At 46.1% G+C, this 24,425-nt stretch overlaps 1 protein-coding gene across 2 annotated transcripts in view; it reads right to left on the bottom strand.

Annotated features, from left to right (window-relative positions):
• Nucleotides 1-805: 805 nt before the first annotated feature.
• Nucleotides 806-24,425, bottom strand: part of SEC22C (SEC22 homolog C, vesicle trafficking protein) — a 131,689-nt gene continuing 108,069 nt past the window's right edge. The window contains exons 8-9 of one of the 2 annotated variants that reach the window (XR_007772845.1): nucleotides 4,934-5,177; nucleotides 806-2,598 (exon numbers count right to left, since the gene is read on the bottom strand). Coding sequence is in view for 1 of the 2 variants with exons in the window: in XM_050942791.1 (XP_050798748.1) it covers nucleotides 5,121-5,177 (57 nt within the window). In the remaining variant the exon portion in view is untranslated. Of the gene's footprint in view, nucleotides 5,178-24,425 lie in introns of both variants that reach the window. The other variant, XM_050942791.1, reaches the window with a different exon arrangement.

Here is a 24,425-nt window from a genome sequence, read left to right as displayed (position 1 = left end):
GAAATGGAGAGCAGAGAGCTAAAATTAAGTGGCAAATGGACAAAAAGTCTTTCATCAGCAGGTTGCTGGTTCAGCTCTAATTCTAGATCTGCCATGACTAAAAGTCATTTCAACCTGGAGGCAATTTTAGTAGCCATATGTTGGTCTCTCTTGTTCCCAGGAGAGAAGTGTTCATGCCCAATAAATCATTACAAATGCTACTGCTACACAGCAGACTCCAAAGACAGAACGGGGTGTGGACAAATTACCCTCTTGCTTGATAGAGTCGGGACTGATGCATGGTGGGTGGCATGCAGGGGAAATATTTAGGTTTTTAATATTTTGTAATTCTCACAGCAAAAAGACTGACCAAGTATTATTATTTTATCAACCACCATTGATTAATAACTTAAAGCATCCTGATTGGTTAATAATTAAATCACACACTGTTTTAATGCCCTGTGTGACATGTTTGGTCACAGAGACCCCCTTGGGACTGTCACCTGATGTACACTACTTCTGAGCCCGTTTTCCCAGCCAGCTTGGGGTTCCAGAACCCTGTTTTGTTGAGCCAGATATGCTAGCCTGCTGCAACACAGACCCAGGGCCTGAACCATGCCCCCAAAGATGCAGACTAAACTGAAAACAGCTCAGCAAGTACTCCTGTCTCCAGCACCCAGCGCCCAATGGGATCCAAACCCCAAATAAATTCATTTTACTCTGTATAAAGCTAATACAGGGTAAACTCAAAATGTCTGTCCTCTATAACACTGATAGAGACGTGAACAGCTGTTTGCTCCCCCAGGTATCGATCACTTACTCTGGCTTAATTAATAAACAAAAGTGATTTTATTAAGTACAAAAAGTAGGATTTAAGTGGTCTCAAGTAATAACAGACAGAACAAAGTAAGTTACCAAGCAAAATAAAACAAAACATGCAAGTCTAAGCCTAATATATTAAGAAACTGAATACAGGTAAATCTCACCCTCAGAGATGTTCCAATCAGCTTCTTTCACAGACTAGACTCCTACCCAGTTTGGGCCCAGTCCTTTCCCCTCATACAGACCTTGTTGGTTCCAGCTCAGGTGGTAACTAGGGGATTTCTCATGACTGCCTCCTTTGTTCTGTTCCACCCCCTTTTATAGCTTTGGCACAAAATCCTTTGTCTCTCTCTGGGTTCCCACCCTTCCTTCTAAATGGAAAAGCACCAGGTTTAGATGGATTCCAGTATCGTGTGACATGTTCACATTTTCTGTGAGACTTCATTACCCACTGGCTGGCACACATATATACAGGAAGGCTTACAAGTAAACGGAACCAGTTACAATCAATTGTCCTAGTCAGTAGAGCCAGCAAGATTCCAAACCCCCATTAATAGCCCACACTTTGCATAATTACAGTAGGACCTCAGAGTTATATTTCATATTCCTAATTTCAGATACAAGAATGATACATTCATACAAATAGGATGACCGCACTCAGTAGATTATAAGCTTTGCAATGATACCTTACAAGAGATCTTTTGCGTAAAGTATATTCCAGTTACATTATATTAACACTTTTATAAAATACATTTATAGCATGTGGAGTGCAACGTCACACCATGTTCTGCAAAGAGATGCAGGAGACACATTAAAGATTCACTTGCAGCTCATAAGCCTCAGTCTGAGTATCACTGATATAGAGGATAATCAGCTGCAAGCTTTAAGGATTTAAAAAAAACCCCACAGTCATCATGGGCTGTTCTTAAAGGATGGTTGTGATGGGTCTGGCACTGCAGCACCCCTTTGTGGCAGGGGAGGGTGGGGTGCCAGATCCTCATCTCTCAAGTTTCCAAACCTGCCCTCTTTAAGGGCATCCGAATGGGGCCTAATGGCCAGATCCCCCATGCTCGCCCCAAGTATCAGGGCAGTGTGGCCCAAAGGCCAGAGTCCATATAACTCACCCCAAGTGTCAGGGCAGTGTGTCCCAATGGCCAAAGTCTATCTTTCCTCCTCTAAGGCGAGGAAGTGTCACCTAATGCCCAGAGGAGTAGGGGGACCTAGGCCCACCCTCTCCACTGGGTCCCAACCCAGGGCTCTCTTGGTGGTGGGGTTCTCCTTGCCCATGGCTCAGCAGGGATCCGCCCACAACACGCCAAGCATCAGTGCTGCTTTAACACGGCTTGTCCCTAAAGTTCCCCATGGTCACTTCATACCCTCAATGCCATATTCTCCACTCTGGAGGGGGGAGTCCTCCAGTCCATTCCCCTCTGTTGGGTCCTCCATCTGGGATGCAGGGTGTGTGCCGGATAGACTGGATCCTGGAGGATTGGCTGTCCCTCCTCAGGAGCTGGCTGTGTGCATCCTTCTCCTCCAGTGGTCAGCCCAGACTGAGCAGCTTTGCAGGCTTTTATACCTAGTCTTCAGTTGGAGCATGCCCAGCAGGGCTTCCTGGGCGGGGCTTCCTCTGCCAAGAAGGAAGGGTTAACCCCTGCAGTGCCAGTGTGGGGCTCCTCTGCCCCGTCACAACGGTCTTGTGGGTAAGGCACTGAAGTGGAACACAGGAGACCCACTTCAAGTCTGTGGAAGAGCTGGGAATTGAAGGCGTTTTTCCAAGGTCGCACAATCTCTCACCATCTGGAAAATTGCAACACAACTTCCTTTCCCCTGCTGTTTATCTGGCTTGGCTACTTAGACTGGAAGCTCTTTGAGTCAGGGACTGTCTTATTAAGTGTATGTACACACCTCATAGAATGGGGCCTTTCACTTCAGGGGATGGTTAGTCGTATGTTTATTACATCAAAAAACCCAACATCCAAAGAGCATAATTAAGACTGCAAAATGTCAAGCACTCAATATTAGGAAATGTCAGATTTAAGGGGTCTTAATCTCCCCCACCCCCCATGTGCATATGCATTATGACACAGTCTCTAACTATATGACCGCATAATATTTCCCACCCCCCAGGACCCCGCCTCATTCAGTGCATGGGTTTATACAATATTTCTTTTTCTCTTCCCCCGTCAGTGAGTAGCCCCAGGGCTTAGTTACTGCCCACCAGCCAACTCCTGCTTCGCATACTAAGTTATTAATTCCTGCTACCCCATTTCTCTGGCAGCTGGGAGGAGAAATTACAGGAACAACTTGCTCAGCCCTGACAGCCCTGGGCTGCAGCATGCTCAGTTTTCTCTTTGGGGATGGTATGTGCACAGTCTGCTTGGTACGTAGGAGCTGCAAGGGGATGCAATATGCAGACAGCACCTTCAGAGAATTTAGCTGCCGAAACAAGTCTCTTGAGCACGTGCAAACTAAGGTTTTTCAGATGCTTACAAATTGGCCAAATTTGTGTGGATTTTACACAGGGACAGTAATGGGCACATGCCTGACATGAAGCAACCACCTGCCGAATTTCACATCTTTGCTCCAGAGCATGAAGGTGCTAGAGCTTCTAAAAAACGGTTTGTTGGGGTTTTTTTTACCTAAGCAAAACAATGTATTTTTCCCTAATCTCATTCTCTGAAGTGTTCAGTTGAAACTTTCCATTAAAATTTAACTGGAAGTAGACAACCATCATGGAAAAAGTTCAGCCCAAATGGTTAAAGTTTGGCAAAGTTAAAAGCAATTAAATCAGGGTCTCGTAATGGGAAGTGTCAGGCAAACTTAAGTATAGGTAGCACTATCTAGCTCCTCCTACAATAAAGGAGGAATTCATGTTTTAATAAATGATTAGTTAATTGTTTGAATCTGACCAGTCAGTCAGTAGCTTTGTAATCAGCTTCTACTGATGTGCTTATAATTATCTATAACATTACTCATGTCTGCAACATGCTTATAACATCTTTTAATCATGTTTAACCCTCTATATCTCACTGGGGCCTTAGCAGATCAGACTGGACATAAAGTGTAAGTTTTAACAGTGAGAGTAATTAACCAGTTAACCAAGGGTCACGGTGGATTCTCCATCACTGACCATTATCTGGCCTTGGAATTTATAAATTATGCAAAGTGAGCCACAAAAATGTTTTAAATAGTTTGGGAATCTCCATGTCAGCTAACACCGATATGAAAAAGAGACAATTGCACAACACAAGGATTAAAAAATGTGTTCAATGGAATGGTAAAAAAAACACCCTAGACTTCTTGCCTTGTTCCATTGATATTCAAAGTGTAACAATATGTGAAGCATGTCACAATTAATTCAAAGAGTAAGGCCAGAAGGGACCATTGGATATCTAGTCTGGCCTCCCGTCTAGCAGGTCATATAATTTCACCTCTCTATCCCTGTACTGAGCCCAATAACTTGTGTTTGACTAAAGCACATCTTCCATAAAGGCATCCAGCCTTGAGCTGAAGATGGAGAATCCATCACTTTCCTAGGTAACTTGTTCCACTAGTTAATCGCTCTCACTGTTAAACATTTGTGCCTTCTTTCTCATTTGAATTGGTCTGGCTTTAACCTAGTGGAGAAAGGCACAACAAGAATCAGTGGCTGAGATTAAAGAGCCCATTAGTATCCAGAATTTTCTCCTTTGAAGGCACTTATCCATCATATTCTACCCAACACTTCATCTTCTTTTTGATCATCTAAATGGACTGAGCTCCTTAAGTATCTCACCGTGAGGCATGTTTCCCAGTTTCATTTGTGTGGGTGATGGTAAAAGGCAAAGTAGGACAGGAAAATTCCTTGAATGCAAGTTGGCCCGGAATACAGAGAGCTCATCCCCAGGCACTATCTCCGCTTACATTTGCACTGCAATGAGGTGTGATTGCAGGATAAGCTCCGATTGAGCTTGACTAGTTACCAAAGGGCAAACCAAGTGTCTAGGCAGACTTGTACTTGGGTGATTAGCCAGGCAACCACCCATGCTGCCATGCCTACATGGCTAATTTTAGCTCCTTAACTCAATCAAAGCTACCTCAGACCTGCCTCCACATGCAGCAGTCACATCTCCCGATGGCAGCATAGACATACCCTACATGTAATTCGCATGACTCTGAATTACAAGCATCAGTTAAGGTTTGTTAAAGCAAAATTCCCAGCGTTTACACTTGAGGTAACACAGATTCCTTCGTCGCATCTTCTGGCCACTGGTCGCCATTCCAAGACAATCGGGATGAGCTCAGCTCTAGCTCCTGCTAGGTTAGAGAACGTTGTTGCTTCATGAACTCGTGAGCTCCAACCCGGGAGGTGAGCTGTGTCTAGCCGCATTAGGGCTCTGCAAATGCAAGCAAAAGTAATCCGTTAAATCACCAGTGCTGTTGGCTCTTATTAACACGCCATCCACCTTCACACATTTCAGCAGGAAGAACAGAGATTTACTACAGGAGTCAGGTAACGTCAAGTGGAGATCAAAATCCTTTGTATCTGATATTTGGGGAAGTAATTAGGCTGATGACAAGCACAAAGCTGGGAGTAGAAAGCAGCGGAATTAATAGTGCAATGTGTCCGAGTGCATTTTAGCAGCACGTTCAACCTGTGCAGGGCCATGCAAAAGGGCGGGGGGCAGGGGTTCAAACAGTCCCAGTGGCACTGCACTGGATCTATGGGACCCATCTTGCAAACCTTTCCAAAGAGGAGTAGCCATGGGCAGCTGGTACCATAGGCTAGGGGAGGTTCTGCCTCCCCAAACAGCCAGACATTGCCTTGCCTATGCTCCGCCCCCAGATTCCCCCCAGCCCCCACTTCCCACTACTCTGTGTGTGGCTCCAGTCCCCAAGCCAGTGCTGGCCATGGCTGCACTGCCCACCCTCACAGCGCGCTGGGGCTTTGCCCATGCATGTGCCCCCTCTCCCCCCCACAGTGCTCCAGGGCTGGGGCTGGTGGCTGTGGTGGGGGAGGAGGCTCTGAGCTTCAGCGGGGGGGCACAGAGGGGTGGGGCCTCAGGTGGAATGGGTGGGACTGGGGGCTAGCCTCCCGCAGCGGGCAGTTCATGCACCACCTATGGCAGTTCACATGCCTCCTACTAACACAGGATTTCCAGTCGTACCTAAGGGGATTAAGGAGCACGTCCCATTACTCTCTTAGGTACTTTTGGGAAAATCCTCCCTGAACTGGCTCTGCTGTGCCCCTGTTCTTTAAATTAAGCCATGGACACAGTAAGGCCTTTCCCCATCAAGGAGCACTGTCCTGTCTGGAGACTGTTTGCTCATGGAAGAGCTGGTAGTTTTCCCCATGCAAACATGTGATCCTCAGGGGAGAGAGGCACATATGTACTGGCAGCCTCCTTTCCTTCTCTTCCTCTAGAGCCTCATGAACAATGGGATCCATAACAGCATCCTGACCCCTCAGAGAATAACCTGGACATAGACATCCCACTCCAGACAACACACCAACCGCATCCGGATCAGCCTCTGATTAGAGGAACAGATCACACCCTCTCAACCACGGCTGGCTGGAAAACAAGAATTCTGTGTAGCAAAAAATTGAGATTTGGACATTTGGTTTCATTCCTCATCAGGTGGAAACCAAGAACATTTGATATTTTTCCATGAAAAAAGAAAGAGACCCACTCAGCCCGATGGACTAGGCCCTCAGGGGGGATATGGGAGGACTGGGTTCAAGCCACTGCATTGCTCTAAATCTGGCACAGTGGAGACTAGACCCTACTTCCCTGCTGAGGGCCTAACAACCATGCTATTGGCTATTCTAGGGTCTCCTTCCTCCACTCTCAGAAATCACTTCCTACACAAAGTTTTGTCAAAACAGAAAACTGACACTTTTGATTTGGAAACATTTAACTAATCCATTCCTGACCAGCTCTGGACTCTGATGGTATCTCCCACGTCCTGAGATCCTGTTCGGCACGCTCCATATAGGCAAAAAGGACAAATGTTCCCCTGACGATGCTTGCTCTGGTGCTGGGGTGTGCTACCCACATGAGGATTAACTGCCTGCATTTGCCTGGGGTGTAAATATGCCTGTTTGGCAGGAAAAACATCTCGAGCTGCTGCTGCTGTAACTCTCTCTTCACTGTGTGCCAATGAGCAGTAAAGACGGTATATTTTATAGAGGACACTGCTAGAGAGCAGAGGGTAGCATTGCCAAAAAAACAACAACCCACAGAACCTTGGCCTGAGGCAATTAAAGCCAGCAAGCTGTGCCCTTCACAGCTAGGACTTTGTACCCACATACAAAAGTGTAAAATTGAGGCAGAGAATTTCAGCCCATTTAGTATATTTCTTTATGTGACTAACTAGCCATGTAGGCTTTGTCTGCACACAAAAGTCATGTGGCTTTAACTATTCTGGCATAATTAAAGTGGTACAATGGAAGGCTGATAAATCCTAGTTGTCAGTGGGCAGGATTGAACCTGGGAATCTCTGGAGCTAAACGCAAAAGCCTCTAATGCATGAGCTAAAAGCCACATGGCATTTAGTTAAGGTTGTAGCAGACTCAAACTCTACATGGTCTCAGTGCCACTAGAGGGGACAGAGCACCACACGTAGGAGGAGTGTGGGTTACAACAGCCTGTGTGTGGATGTAGTTGTACTGATATAAAAGTGCTTATACTGGTACAGATGCTCCCTGACCTACGCAAGGCGTTCCGTTCTGGAACGCCTTGCGTAAGTCAAATTTTGCGCAAGTCGGGAATGTATCTCTGATGATTATGCAAAAAAATAGCTTATGGAACTTTTTCTGTAAGTGTGGATTTCCATAAGTCAGGTTTTTGTAACCTGGAGAGCGTCTGTATAGCTTAGTCCACTTCCTGTAAGGGAATCAGCGGTACCAACACAAATGCTTTTACACCAGTATAACTGCATGCACACCAGGTGTTTGACCAGGAGAACGATTCCAGTACCAAAAAAGGCTCACCTCTAATCCAAGTAGTTATACCAGCACAAATACTAGGTCCTGGTGTCCCCAGCTGGGAGAGGAAGACCATCCCCACAGAATTCTTAGTCCATGAGGTGAGTCCTTCCAGATGAGCCCCCATCTCTTGCTGCCTTTCTTCCCCCACAATTCCTACTGGAGGAGAAATTAGGATCATGGCATGTTGTCTGTGGCCTATGGCTGTTCTATCAGCAAGGAGATGAGTCTGGGTGGGGGAGCAGGGAGGATGCTGTGTTAGAGGCCTTCACTTTCCATCTCTTTGCTTTTGTAGTAGGTGAGCTGCAAATTTCCAGCTCCACTAAAGTCAGTAGGAGTTTTGACATTGACTGCAGCAGGGCCAAGATTTCACCTGTTGTATAGACCAGCTCTAAGGTTGTGGTGACTCTACTGCTTAAGTTATGTTGCTCAGGGGGTGTGAATTAGCCATACCACTTATGTGGACAGCACTATATTGGTGGGAGAGCTTCTCCTGTTGGCTATCATAGAATATCAGGGTGGGAGGGGACCTCAGAAGGTCATCTAGTCCACCCCCCTGCTCAAAGCAGGACCAATCCCCAGACAGATCTTTGCTCCAGATCCCTAAGTGGCCCCCGCAAGGATTGAACACACAACCCTGGGTTTAGCAAGCCAATGCTCAAACCACTAAGCTATCCCTCCCCTCCATCTACATATACCAACAGTTGGGATTGAACCAGGGACCTCTGGGGCTTAGTGCATGAGTCTCTACCACATGAGCTAAAAGCCAACTAGCTGTTAAGCAGACTCATTGCATCTTTCTCCACATGGTCTCAGTGCCACTCGATAGGACAGAATACGACACCCAGAAGGTGTTTGGGTTACAGTTACACAAAGCAGCTGCGCCAGTTAGCGACTCACACTGTAGAGTTTGTGTATGAACACACACCACCCATCAGAGGTAACAATACAAGCTGGTCCTTTTCCTCCCTAGCGGGTTTGGCATGCATTGCTAATGACTGCGCCATGCTTTATTATTCCTGGGGCAGCTGCTCTGACACACTGACACTCCACACACATCAGAAGGCTCTTTCAAAGAAACCAAGCACTCTTACAATGCAAATGAAGACTGGCAAGGCAGAGAGTTCTCTGAGCCCAGCCTGGCAAGCTTCAGCACCAAAAATAAGTTGCTATCACTTGGGCGGCAGAGAGGAGACCTGCTTTACCGGCTTACTATTAACAGTGGGGGAAAAAGTCACTTATATTGGGGTCAGCGAGGCTTTACAAGCAACCTCAGAGGTATAAACCATGTAAACATCATCACCTGCCAAGTGACAAAAGCAGCTATAAAGCAGTGGTTCTCAACCAGGGGTCCGGGGCCCCCTGGGGAGCCATGAGCAGGTTTCAGGGGGTCTGCCGAAATAAACCAGAGAGCAGGGCCAGCATTAGAATCATTGAGGCCCAGGGCTGAAAGCTGAAGCCTGAGCCCTGCTGCCTGGGGCTGAAACTGAAGCCCAAGCAACTTAGCTTCATGGGGCCCCCATCTGGCAAGGGACTCTGCTTGCTATCCCCTAAAGCCTGCCCTGGTGTTTAATCTACTAAAAAAGAGTTGTCATGGCACAGGTGGGCCACAGAAATGTTATAGCATGTTGAGAGTCCTCAGAAAGAAAAAGGTTGAGAACCCCTGCTATAAAGCACTCCAAACCAATTTCTAGCATAAGATCCGAGCAGAAGTTCTGGGCTAAGTGGTGTTTTCTCTGGACAAGGAGGGGAAATGGATGGCTTCCTGGTTTAATTTTATGCAGGTTTTGTGTTCATATTGGTTTTACAGTCATCCATGTAGGCAATTAAGTAGTAAGTCGACAAACTGAAAACAAAACTATTTATCGCCACTCATTGAATATGGCGGATCCTTGGTGAATGCATCCTCACTTTTGAAGAATATGGGCATTGTGGTACTTCTACGGGAGCATATAATGAACCCTCATGCATCAAGGCATGAGCTGATCGTTAGCTGGAGTCAGGAAGAAAATAGACACAGTGGGTGGATCTTCCTAATGAGGACAATCTAGGGCATTTTGTGGTTACCAATGTGCATTGCCTCAGCTGCCGTGGTTGTCTGAAGGCCTTGCTTCAACGTGCTGCTCAGCTCACTGGTTCTGGAAAGGGCAGATATACAGAGCCAGCCACAGAACATTCAATGAGCAACAGTGCTTCATCACAGCCAAATTGCCTGGGAAGGGGATAACCTCACAGACCCACAGCAGCTGCTTCGATAGACCATTCACAGTACTTAACTTTTTGTCCCACTGGAGGACAATGCTCCTCCCTGTGGGCATTGTCACGAGGAACATGCTTAGCTGTTGCACACACACCTGTCTAGGAGGACCTGAAAATCACATGCCTCTCACTAAAGCTAGTGTTCACTGCATGATGCTAGATTCAAAGGATAATTTCTATTACTCAAGCACCTAGAAACCCCAACTGACATCGGGGCACCAGCGTCCTAGGCACTGCATAGAGTACGGGTCAGTCCCTGCCCCAAAGATCTCCCACACCAAACAGACAGCACAGAGAAAGGAAGTATTGTCCCTATTTTACAGATGGTGGAGAACTGAGGTAGAAGGAGAAAGTGACTTGCCCCCAGTTACCTAGGGAGTCTGCAGCAGAGCCAAGAATTTAACCCAAGTCCCATTCCGTCCCTCTAAGCATAAGCCCATTGTTCCTTCTAGACATTTCAGACAGGAGGCGCAAGAGCACCACTTCCTGAAAAATGCAGCTGCATCCTGCAAAAGGATGAATGTAAACAAATAACACAAGTATGTAGGGATAAAAATAGAAAGGCCAAGGCACAAAACCAGAATAAACTAGCCAGAGTCATAAAGGTAACAAAAAGCCATTCTACAAAGACATTAGAAGCAAGAGGAAGACCAAGGACAGGGTAGACCCGTTACTCAATTGGAGGGGGAGGGAACAACAACAGAAAATGTGGAAATGGCAGAAGTGCTAAATGACTATTTTGTTTCAGTTTTCACCAAAAGGGTTAGCAGCGATTGGACGTCTAACATAGTGAATGCCAGTGAAAATGAGGTAGGATCAGAGACTAAAATAGGGAAAGAACATGTTAAAAATTACATCGAAGTCTTCAAGTCACTAGGGCCTGATGAAATACATTGTAGAATACTCACGGAGCTGACTGCGGAGATATGAGAGTCATTAGTGATTAGCTTAAAAAAGTCATGAAAGACAAGATTCCAGAGGACTGGAAAAGGGCAAATCTAGTGCCCATCTATAAAAAGCAGGAGGAGGACAACCCAGGGAATTACAGACATGGCAGCTTAACTTCAGTACCTGGAAAGATAATAAGGCAAATAATTAAGCAATCAATTTGCAAACACCTAGAAGATAATAAGATGATGAGTAACAGTCAGCATGGATTTGTCAAGAACAAATTGTGTCAAATCAACCTAATAGCTTTCTTTGACAGGGTAAGAAGCCTTGTGGATGGGGGCAGGGAAGTGGTAGATGTGGTATATTTTGACTTTAATAAGGCTTTTGATACTGTCTCGCATGACCTCATAAACAACCTAGGGAAATAAAACCTAGATGGAGCTACTGTAAGGTAGGTGCATAACTGGTTGGAAAACCATTCCCGGAGAGTAGTTATCAGTGGTTCACAGTCAAGTTGAAAGGGCATATCAAGTGGGATCCCGCAGGGATTTGTTCTGGGTCCAGTTTTGTTCAATATTTTCCTCAGTGATTTAGATAATGGTATAGAGAGTACACTTATAAAGCTTGTGGATGATACCAAGCTGGGAGGGGTTGAAAGTGCTTTGGAGGACAGGATTAAAGTTCTTAATGATCTGGACAAACTGGAGAAATGGTCGGAAGTAAATAGGATGAAATTCAATAAGGACAAATGCAAAGTACTCCACTCAGAAAGTGGACATTTTGTACACACACAAAATGGGAAATGACTGCCTAGGAAGGAGAACTGCGGAAAGGGATCTGGGAGTCATAGTGGATCACAAGCTAAATAGGACCCAATAGTATAACACTGTTGCAAAAAAAAAACCTCTTCATTCTGGGATGTATTAGCAGGAGTGTTGTAAGCAAAACCAAGAAGTAATTCTTTCTCTCTACTTCACACTGATTAGAGCTCAACTGGAGTATTGTGTCCCGTTCTGGGTGCCACGTTTCAGGAAAGATGTGGACAAATTGGAGAAAGTCCAGAGAAGAGCAACGAAAATGATTAAAGGTCTAGAATACATGACCTATGAGCGTAGATTTAAAAACATGAGTTTCTTTAGTCTGGACAAGAGAAGACTGAGAGGGGACTTAATAACAGTTTTCAAGTACATAAACAGCTGATATCAGGAGGAGGGTGGTAAATTGTTCTCCTTAACCTCTGATCATAGGACAAGAAGCAATGGGCTTCAATTGTAGCAAGAGCAGTTTAGGCTGGACATTAGTCTGGATCCTAGAGAGCAGGAGTCCAGCATCACAACTAACACCCTTATTGGCAATCTCAAGGTCAAGGACTGAATGGGCACAAGGACAAAATTGCCCACTCACTTGGATACTCTCAGAACTGAGACTCATTGACAAGGCAGCATGGGGAAGCCTGCACTGCTACCACCTGGGTTCTACTTTTTCTGTGAGTACAGTAATTTGGCCTCCAGGCCTTTCATCAGATACATTGCTCACTATGACCTGTTCCAGCACCATTAAAGTCAATGGGCATTAGAGCAAGCCCTGCACTTAGTTAGCTCGAGTTATATAGTCCGCCATTGGTCAGGACAACATTGTCACAAACTGACTATTCCCGCCTTGAGGAATGTGTGAAATGAAGAAGGAGGGAGCTAGCCCAATAAATGATTTCCAGTTCAAATGAGTGACGTACAACTAATTAAAGTAGAGATTTACCTGAAGTCGGTGATAGGCCTGGCCTACACACATTTTTGGTCCTGGTACAATGCTGTTGATTAGGGCTGTAATTTTTTATTTGTAAACTGATGTAGTTATAGTGTTACACCTCTTCATGTGGACACAGTTATACGGGTGTCCTACTATCAGAAGTGCGTGTGGAGCGGGTTACAAAGATATGATTGCCAGCAACAGAGATCCTTGGATCAATCATGCTGAAGAAGAGTCAAGTAGTCTCATAGTCAAGTCATTGGTTTGATCTAATATGAAAACTTTGAAGGATTGCACAGGGGGAGGACTGAGCTTGGAGGCTGCAATGAAGAACTCCGGTAAATGAGACCAGTCTGTTTTTTTCATCTAATCTACTCATAGGGCTCCCATCACTGTAATATCTGAGCACCTCGGTCTTCAAGGGAGTCATCCCCACAACACCGCTGTTAGGAAGGGTAGTGCCCCATTTTACAGATTATGCCCATTTTCAGATGGGGAACAAAGGCAGAGAAACTATCTGCCCATGGTCACATAGGAGGTTGGTGGTAAAGCAGGAACTGAACCTATGGCTCCCCCAGCCCAGTGCTATAACCTTCCTCTATTTAAATTCTCAGTTGGTGAGTGGACCCCAGCAGAGCAACAGAAGATCCCCCTCTCCAATAAGGGGGAGGGGCAGCCTATTTAAAACCAGGTATTACTGGACATAGCCTACCAAACCAACCAAAGACCCTCATCTGGGAAGCAGTGGGAGGGGCCTGATAGAGATTGACAGCTCTGAAAATTGAAGTCCTCTGTTTAGACGGAGAACAAGAAGGGTACAGGCAGTGGCAATGCACACTGTCTCGTCCACATGCCTCAACCCTGATCTGGAGGGACCAGCTCTGGAACAGATAGCAGGTCAGCTCCCATGTACCTCCAGTCCTTGGCCTTTCTGCTGAGACTGCCAACAAAGACATCAATTAGTACCCGAAGCTTTGAAGGACCCTTGTGTGACCCCTGTGCACAAGAACTCAGCCAGCCAGCCATAGTAATATCTTTCCTATGGTTATTTCAAAAGCTAAAGTTGTTCCTCCTGTGAAATATATTTAGGTCCCTACCAGGAAACAACCACACACCGCCTTTTAGATTTTCTCACATGATACTTTCCAACTGCAGAGAGCAAGAGATAAAGATCATCCTCTGTCATTCTGCCACACACATACTAAATTCTCACACACAGCATGTCAAAAAATAGCCTGGTTATACTTGTTTCAGAGTAGTAGCCGTGTTAGCCTGTATCAGCAAAAACAACAAGGAATCCTTGTGGCACCTTAGAGACTAACAAATTTATTTGGGCATAGGCTTTAATTTGCAAACTGGACACCATCAAATTAGGCCTAAATAATGACTGGGCCTGGATGGGTCACTACAAAAAGTAATTTTCCCTCTGCTGATACTCACACCTTGTCAACTGTTGGAAATGGGTGATGTCCACCTTGATTGAATTGGCCTCATTAGCACTGACCCCCCACGCAGTAAGGCAACTCCCATCTTTTCATGTGCTGTAATATTTATACTGCTTACTGTATTTTTCATTCCATGCATCTGATGAAGTGGGTTTTAGCCCATGAAAGCTTATGCCCAATAAATTTGTTAGTCTCTAACGTGCCACAGGGACTCCTCATGATTACACGGTTTTTGTGCTACTGGGGCACAGTTGCACTGAACAGGTTATAACTGTATTCAAACATAGCAGTTCCTGGCTCTGGCATTGACCAACTGGGTGACCTTAGGCACAGCACTGCTCCGTGCCTCAGTTTCCCCCTCTGTAAAATGGAGGTAATGATACTGACTTTTGTAAAACACTTTGAGATCTACTGATGAAAAGCATTAGGCATTATTACATTTCTGTGGTACAGTTACTGATCTTTTACCAGTACATTTAATCCATGTGATTTCTAGCACCAGCGTATACACTATTGTGCTCTGTTCCTCTGGTGTAAATCCAGACTTCTATTGCCCTCTGTGGAGCTACTCTGGATTTGCACCAGCATACATGAGAGCAGAATCTAGTGGCCCCATACCTTTGGGTCACGTGGTGGCACTGATTTTTAAGGATAACACCCCACAGAAATGAAGGGGGAGCTGTGCTGAAAAGCCCTAGATTTGTGCAATGCAGGGATGCAGTCCCATCCTATTTTACCAAATGAAACTAAAAATGGTAGAGAGAGGCCTAGAATAAACTTCAGGAGAGAGAGCGTGTCCAAGGAAGGAGGGAAGAGGTATGTTTTCAGATGCAATTTTAGAGCAGGTGGAGAGCTGATGAGACAGAGTCAGGCTTTGCCAGAAAGAAGGAGAGCAGCAGAGAAGAAGGCTCCCACACCAGCACTGGCAAAATTGTGGAGAAGAGCAAACAGATGCCAATAGGGAGCTACTTTCTTCTCCATGGCCCTGATCCTGCAAAGACTTACACACCTGCTTAACTTGATGGGTAGGAGTGGACCCAGGTACTGATGTAACAAGTAGTCTGAGTTAAGTATGTGCATACGTCTGTGCAGGATAAGACTCTATATAAATGCCATTGGCTCTCTGGGATAAATCACACAGAGCGCTACATGCAATAACATCACCCATAGAAAATTCATTAGAAAGACATTCCACATTGGGCAGTTACTTGATCCGTAGCTGTACGGCAGCAGCCCAGGCAGATAGCTGAGCACAAAAGCAGCGATGCTGGGAGAAGCATACATCACACACTGCCAGGTGAGGACAGGATGAGCTGAATCCTATCAAGATGCTCCGGTTCTGCACCCTGACTCTGTTCTGTTTTCCTAAGACGCTCAGATCCCCATTCGCTAACCAGACAGGCTCTTGCAATAAAGGAGAAAAGATTGTCACTTTGAAGGCTTAAAAACCCACATCCACTAAAAGCCCATTTGGGGAGAACATGAGGTCACTAACCTCGGCTGGCAAGGATGTGAGCTACAGGCTGGCTTCCAAAGCTGGGGTATTTTACCTATAGTTTGCAACAGCTGTAATTGGTTGGATTATCTGCTTGTGGGTTTTGTGCTTGATTTTTTTAAATATCGTTTTGGGTCTGTGACAAGTCCTCTGCCCACCCCCCTTCCTGGGGCCCACTGGCTGCCCCAATAAAGCTCAAAGAGGCTTCTAGTTATGCAGCACCCATGGCTTTATTCATACAACGTTCTCCCACCACCAGTGTTATGCTACGTACAGAGCTTGCAGGTCTGATAATCTCCTCTCCTAAACAGAGTCTGCCCTCAGCCTGGAGACTAACCTTCCCCTAGCCATTCCCCCTTTTTCTGGGGGCCAGCGAGCCTTTCTAGCCCTTGAATCCTCAGGGCCACAGGTGCAGCCAGTTCTACAGGCCAGGCACCAGCCTTGTCCCCAGCCTCAATCTTTTTCCTCTGATTAGGGCTGGCTGAGCAGGGGCTAATTAGGTGCCTTTGCCCCAGCACCCTGCTACAGGGCCCCATTCACAGCCCATCATAGACAATAGGAGTCTGTTAACTTCATTGGGCCGGACACTTTGTGCTCAGAAACGGTGACAGCTCTGAGGAATGCAGTCCTCCATTTAGCCACAGAACAAGTACAACGTGGACAGCAGGAGTGCAGTCATTGCCTGTGAAGGAGTACGGCTCAGGATGAGTGTCATAAATGAAGGGAGGACGGGGCGGTAGCTCCCTTAGATGGACACCTAGCCCGCCAATTGGCTATAAAATCCCTCTTGGTGGCTGTTCTCTGCTTGCTTTACCTATAAAGGGTTAAAAAGTCCCCCAGGTAAAGGAAAGGGAGTGGACGCCTGACCAAAAGAGCCAGTGGGAAGGCCAGACCTTTTTTAAATGAGGGTGGGACTTCCCCTTTATCTCTGTTGTTTTTGTTCTCCGGGAAAGAGGGAAACAGGAAGCAGTTATGCTATGAGAAGCTTTAAGCCGGGAATGATCATAGATCATACCTTGAACTATTTATTTGGAACCCCCAGACGTATAAGTAGATCAGGAATGTTTAGAAAGACACGATTAGGTTTATTTCTGTTTATTTCTTATGGCTAATGGACTCCTCTGTGCTAACCCCAGATGTTTGTAACCTTTAAGCTGAACCCCCAAGAAAGCTATTTTGGGTGCTTAATTTTTGGAATTGCTCTTTTAAAATCTGGCAATAGCCTAAGTTCCAGATGTATTTTCTTTCTTTTTGTTTTTAATAAATTTTACCTTTTTTAAGAACTGGATTGGATTTTTGATGTCCTAAGAGATTTGTGCACATGATGTTTAATTAGCTGGGGGCAACAGCTAATTTCCTTTTTCTTTCTCAGCTCTTCCCCGGAGCGGGATGAAAGGGCTTGAGGGTACCCCACAGGAAGGAATTCCAAAATCCACCTTCCTGGGTTCCAAAGGGTTTGCATTTAGGTGGTGTCAGCATCTACCCATCCAAGGTCAGAGAGAAGCTGTAACCTTGGGAGTTTAATACCAGCCTGGAGTGGTCAGTATTAATTTTTAGAATCCTTGTGTCCCCCACCTTCTGCACCTGAAGTGTCAGAGTGGGGAATCAGCCTTGACAATGAGAGAACAGTTCAATTCATAGCCTTTCAGCTAGATTAGGTACTTATATGACCCCTGTCACCACAGTAGCGATCACCTCAAATTGTAATGAATTTATCCTCACAACGCCCTTGTGAGGCAGGAAAATACCATCAGCCCCTTTTCACAGATGAGGAACAGAGTCAGAAAGAAGCCTAGATTGTTACCCAAAGTCACACCGGGTGTCTGTGGAAAAGTAGGGACTTGAATCTGGGTCTTCCCAAGTCTAGGGTAATGCCCTAACGATTGGATCATCCTTCCTCTCTGCCGTGACTGCCAGCATGGAAGCCAATTACTGTCACTAGAAAATGACCCAGGACAAAATAATTGAGTGGGTCTCAGTCCAGCACTGATGACATCATAGACCAGGGGTCAGCAAACTTTTTGGCCCGAAGGCCACATCTGGGTGGGAAAATTATATGCAGGGCCATGAATGTAGGGCTGGAGTAGAAGTTGGGGTGCGAGAGGGAGTTCAGGGTGTAGGAGGGGGTGCTCTGTGCAAAAGCAGCCTCAGGACAGGGGATTAGGGTGCAAGAGGGGGCTCAGGACAGTGGGTTAGGGGGCTCTGGGCAGGGGGTTGGAATTCAGGGTGCAGGAGGGATTTGGGGCTCAGGCTCCAGCCCGGCGCCGCTTACCTCGAGTGGCTCTGGGTGGCAGCAGCATGCAGCGGGGCTAAGGCAGGCTCCCTGCATACCCTGGCCTCGCGCCGCCCCCAGAAGTGGCCAGCATGTCAGGCAGTGGCTCTTGGGGGTGGGGTGGGGCAGTGCCTGTGGGTACCACCCTCAGAGCTCCCACTGGCTGTGGTTCCCCATTCCTGGCCGATGGGAGCTGCAGGGGCCGGTGCCTGCAGGAAAGGGCAGCACATGGAGCCCTCTGTCTTCCCTCCCGCAGGGGCTGCAGGGACGTGGTACTGGTCACTTCTGGGACTGGCGTTGGGCCAGGGTAGGCAGGGAGCCTGCCTTGGCCCTGCTGCGCCACAGGGCTGGCAATCCCACGGGCCAGAATGAAAAGTCTGATGGGCCGGATCTGGCCCATGGGCCGTAGTCTTCCCTCTCCTGTCATAGACGGTAACAACTGTCAGTCCATCCCACCCTCACTTGGGCTCGAATGTGTTACCTAGTGGCAAGAGAATCCATAACCCAAACCAACCGCGAGCCATCCAATTCCCTGTTTATTCCCGTGTACTGCGAATAAGAGGCTGATCCTGAAAGATGTTGAGAACCAGCAACTCCCACAGACTGAACCCACCTCCCTGGGCAGACCTGACAAGAGGGATTGGGTGGCTAATAACAGAACATAGAAGAGTACATCTGACATTCGTCTCCTGTTCGAGAGAGACGAGATGGGACATTTCCTGGGGATGAGTGATCAGCTGGGAAGTGCAGACGCAGGTCCATTAGCCTCCCTCCCATCTGTAATCCAGAGGAAATGCCCTATTTGTAGGTCACTGAGTCTATTCCAAGCTGTATAAGCTCATAGGTATATATGTTTTTTTCCCTCTAAGGTTACTACAGTTTCACTTAGTACATACAGGGCGTCCCAAGGGAACAAATGCCATGTAGATTAGCCAGGTGGTTAGATACCAGGGTGATGGGCACAGTATACGAACCTGAATATCTCTCAGCATCTTCTAGCAAGGCCCTGATTTGGCAATTGATTTCACTTGGTTGGACCCCTGTGGCTGTGCAGAGCTCCATGCAGATAACAAGGGTCCGATCACAAGATCAGGGCCTAGAATTTTATCATCCACGCAGAAGATTGTTAGAATATAAATTATGCGGGCCTGCCTGTAAAGGCCTGTACTTTAAGAACTTAGGTGTATTTTTATCACTTAGATAGTTATAGGGGTATAAAAACAAAGACTCAAAATCACAGTCCGCCTGCGTATGGGCCTTCTCTCACTAGGATAGTCTGAGGCCTTGCTCTTAGGCTTTGGCTAAGCAGCAGGGGCAGCTGTAAGCTGGGAAGCGAACAGTCACATTCTCACATTCCAAACCAGTCACTCTGAAATAAGGTGCTATTGGACTGGCAGGAATACAATCCTGTCCTGAGAGTGCCCATCACGACCAGATAAAGAAACAGAGCTTAAGATGGTTAAAGAAAACATAGTTTGACAGCATCCTGTCTGGTAAGAAATCACTTATCAACAGTTGAGGTTGTGAAGCCCCCATTTCTGTATTGCTTTATCTCTATGGCCCCCGCTTTTCTATTGTTAATCTGTCTGGTTCTCTAACTGTTTCTGTCTGCTATATAATTAATTTTGCTAGGTGTAAGTTAATTAGGGTAGTGGAATATAATTGGTTAGAGAATTATGTTACAGTATATTAGGATTGGTTAGTTAAATTTCAATAAAATGGTTGGTTAAGATATAGCTGAGAATATTGCTATATAAACTGGGGTCAAACAGGAAGTAGGGGGAAGGGAAATTGGAATCATGCTTGCTAATGGGGGGGAACAGGAACCACAGGCAAGGCTCTGCATGTCAGAGCTGGGAAGGGGAACCCAGGGTAAACACTCTGCTGCATCAGAGCTGGGAAGGGAACACTGGGGAACAGACTGTTACCAGCGTACATAGAGATAAACCTGACTGTGAAGGGCTTTGGAATATGCTTGTTTGGAAACTAACCCCAATAAACATCACACAGTCTGCACTTCAGACAACTGGTCTTTTGCTGCTTGCTGTCTGCAGGACAAGAATCGGGGCGTGGGAGGGTGGAGGGAAAGCCCTCTAACAAAGATAACACCCCAGGTTACTAGCAGTAAATCTACAGAAACCGTTCTATATTGTTCCTTTGGGTCAATAAGGAAAGATAATACCAGCTCACTGTGGCTCTCTATCACTAGGATATACTCACGAGAACGTAAGGATTTAGCTCCTCGGTGTTGTCGTTTAGTAGCGCTTACTCAGCCATGTACAGGTCCATTTGTCTGTCCTCTGCTAGTCTGTTTTCTTCCTGTTTTTAAATGCTGGAAATATTTCTCATGTTGCTCCACAGCCTAAATCCAGGCTTTTTCCACCTACCCACACTAAATGCCTTTAAGTTCTGCAGCACTGTGCATAAACTTTAAGCTACAGTCAAATCAATACTATGTTTTGGGGATCTGATTCTCTTTCCTTGACACTGACTTTACATCAGTGTAAAGCCACTGGAATTGAGTAGAGTTACTCCAGATTTACACCCCTGTGAGATTAGAATCAGACCTTTGTGGTCACGCTCATGTTTCTTATATAGAATCCTTCAGTATGTTGCTTCTGTAGTTCATCTCATCCGGCACATGGCAGAAAGATCCCACGGGTAAAACACTATCATCACTAGAGCTAAGCAAGTAGAAAATCCATGCAGAGGCTGAGGAAATATGACCAGATCAATACCCCCAAGCCCTAGAATGCGAGGATTACTGTATTTCAAAATAACTATTCGGACAGATCAGCCACTGGAACTATTCTGATCTATGCAAGCCAGTGACCTGGTGCAAAAGCTTGAAATGCCATAAGACATGTTAGCTGGTGGTGAGCCAACTTCCAAGGATTTAAAGGTGCTGACTGACTTTGAGAAATAACCAGTAATTCAAAGGCTGATCTGAAACATATGAACTTGTTGGGGCAGTGGAAATGAGCTGGAAGTCTCTGGATGTCACTAGAAGTGGACCTGAGCTCCAAACCCGGATTCCTATCCAGATTGCAACTTCTCACATGAGGCATGTCTTCAGAACCAGTTCTGGCTGTCTGATTTCCTGTAGTTTTCACTTCTGATTGTGTCCTGTTGGAAGGAAGGAGCTAGTCAGTATGAATAAGGGTGGCAGAAGAAGCCCCCCCAAGGTTAAAGGCATGCCTCATCAGAGGTCCCAGTTATACCTTATGATGTACCGTTATGTGTACTATCTCTTACAACATAGCAGGCCCCCCAAGGCTAGGAAGGGCTCTAAGCAGAAACCATGTAGGATATGGCTAAACTTAGAGCCGGAGGTGTGATTTCCAGCTCTAGGAGACATACTTGCACTAGCTTTGACCAGTCTAGTGTGCTAAAAATAGAGAGTGTCGCCACGATGGGAGAGACTAGCTGCCCCAAGAACATACCTAGGTCTCAGACGGGATTGCAGTCAGGGTGACTAATACCTCCCACCATTCACACTGTCGCGCAACACTAGCTTGATCAGAGCTAGCATGGTACGTCTACTTGGCCTGGAAATTAGATCCCCAGCTCCAGTGTAGACATACCCATAGCAAAGCAAAGAGGATAGCTTTACAGAATATAGCGTTTTCCTTATTCAGTAGGAAATAAATTCTTTACCATTTTCACAGAACCAGGTGCCATCCGTTTGCAGTTTCCTTAAAGAATTGACATTAAAAAACCTTCTCTAAAATTCTCTAAACATCCTGTAAAAACCTATCAGGGAAGGAAACATTTATGTAGGTATGAATTTAGTGCTCAATAAAGTTGCTGGATTGACAGCCAGAGAGACTGAACCGTCAGGTGCTCTCCACATTGCCCTGTCAATATGGCTCATTTCCAACCTGGAGGGACCCCCTCCTGAGGTTAGCATCTCCACAGCCCATTCAGTCCTTGACTCTATGCTGAGTCTGGAGCTGTGATGGTGTTCTGGTGACCTTGATATTTGCCACCGAATTCCTTCCCCTACAGGGCACCAGAAAGCTGCCAAATAGTAACTACAACTGCAGGTAGGCTGGATTTGAATTGATAATACAGAGTTGAATGGCTCTGGAGGCCATTAACAATCCTCTGAGCCATCTGGTCTCCTTTTGAACCTCGCTGAGAAAATTGGACAGAAAGTCTCACAAGAGCAGGCTTCCTTGCAGTATCTTAGCTTCAGGTAGGGCAGCGCTATTATCTGCATTTTACAAATGGGCAACTGAGGTGCAGAAGGATTAAATGACTTGTAGAGATCACACAGGAAGTGTGGAGTGGAAGAGGGAATGGAACCTGCATCTCCAAAATCCTAGACAAGGTCCCTAACCCCTGGGCCATGCTTCCTCCGTTTGCCAGCCCCTTCTACTTTGGGGTGCCATCAGCAACCTATATCCTAGCTGAATGTATAAATAGACAAATACAGCGACTGGTTACAACCACTGAGTCTATGCAGCATCCAAAACAGGCAAAATGATAGCAGCCAGGGGTCTCTGCCTGTGCAGCTAAGGCAGGGGTTCTCAAACTGGGGGTTGAGACCCCTCAGGGGGGCATGAGGTTATTACATGGGGGGGTCACAAGCTGTCAGGCTCTACCTCAAATCCCGCTTTGCCTTCAGACTTTATAATGGTGTTAAATATATAAAAACATGTTTTTAATGTATAAGGGTGGGGGGTCGCACTCAGAGGCTTGCTGTGTGAAGGGGTACCCAGTACAAAATTCTGAGAACCCCTGAGCTAAGGACTTGCTAGAGTGGGGGAACTGCCACTCATTTCCTAAGTTCATTTTTCACCTGTTGCAATAGAACATTTTCACAGACCGCACTTACTCTACCACTGGGGCACCATGCAATTTGCTGAGTCGAGAAGCGAGTAGAAATCCCCTTTGAGGAGACAGACCCAGGTGGAAAGAGTGCCAATGGATTCATCTTAGTTCCCAGATTGTAGCTTGCCACGGAGTGGCTCACTTATCAGCATGTTCTATTGAACGTTTTTTCCTAGGAGTTAACCCAGAACGCAAATAAATAAACAAACAAACCAAGGGAGAAGACACAATGAAATACCTAGGGGCATCTTAATAAATGCTTTCAGAATGGTTTTCCCCATCTCATAAGAAACTAGAATGCCTCAACCTTCCTTCTAAGCATGAAACACCCACCTTGCAGCAATCAGTCCATATGGTCACGACAACCATTCCACTCATTCTTCCTCTTTCCAAGCCCTGGCAGGGGGCCTGCCTATATATAATGGTTATGACTCAGTGAGATTTCTGGCTTCACAGCTGCCCACTATAACCCTGTGGTTATCTCCACTGTACACGGCTTGTTGCTGAATCGCTCCACTGCTTGATACGACAAGCTGTTTTGAGACATGACACCCTAATAAATTTCTCTGGCCTGGAAGTGCCAATTCAGTGTTTTTTATCACTATGCTGTAGCAATAACAGAAAGGGAAAATGTCACTCCTTTGTTTACCTGGAGTGGAAATGACTAGGCATGATGCATTTCAGACAAAGGGAAACCATTGGACTTCTGCCTTTTGGCTGGTTTTGGCCAAAAAAGTGGCACTTTTAAATTTTTTCACTGTTTTTAAACACACGGGAGGCAATCCTGATCAGAGAGGTCCCTTCGGACCTTAGAATCAGACACCTGTGGGAGCTTTTCCATTGACTTTAATGGACATTAGATCAGGCCCTCAGAGAGCAGCTGTGACCCACTGGTGACTGTCTGTTACAAGTCCTCCTCTATGCCCAATCCACAGAGGCTTTGGGAGTTATAGCACCAGCTGTTTACCTCGGGCTGCTCAAGCTCTTAGATATGGAGGTGCCTGACTCAACCCCTAGCACCAGCCAAGATGGCAGCCATTGCTGTCATACTTAGGTGTCAGGGGCTTTTACTCCTGACTAAGAGACAAACGAAACAAGTCAAGTCTCTGGTGTGTTTGTGCACCCTCTTACATGCTGCATGTGAGAGCACAAAATGTCACTCAACAGCAGGCTCCTAGAAATGTCAGGGTGTGATGAAGAGAAAAACAACACACCTATGTACACCACAGTTACAAGAGAAGCTATGGACTTCAGCAGAAAGGATACAATATTTGTACTATGATGAGCCAGCCAACTTGTATTTGTACTACTGCCGGTTGCTGGACTGAATCATTGCTGCTTATCATTCGTATTATTATTGTTCCTTGGAGCCCCAGTTGTGCTAGGCACTGTACAAAGAGACGGGACAAAAGGACAGTCCCTTTCCCCAAACAGCTTACAAAACTAAGGGTATATCTACAGTACTCACCATTGACCCAGCAGGGATCGATTTATCGCATCTAGTCTAGCTGCGATAAATCGACCCTCGAGTGCTCTCCCATCAACTACTGTACTCCAGCGCCACAAGAGGCACAGGCAGAGTCGATGGGGGAGTGTTAGCAATCAACTCACCGTGGTGAAGACACCATGGTAAATCGATCTAAGTACGTCGACTTCAGCTACGTTATTCACGTAGCTAAAGTTGCATAACTTAGATCAATCCCTTCCCCTGCC

Source organism: Gopherus flavomarginatus, chromosome 2 (genome assembly GCF_025201925.1).
Source record: "Gopherus flavomarginatus isolate rGopFla2 chromosome 2, rGopFla2.mat.asm, whole genome shotgun sequence".
Lineage (NCBI taxonomy): Eukaryota > Metazoa > Chordata > Testudines > Testudinidae > Gopherus > Gopherus flavomarginatus.
The sequence above is the reverse complement of the archived record's forward strand: the minus strand, read 5'-3'. Positions and strand labels throughout refer to the sequence as shown.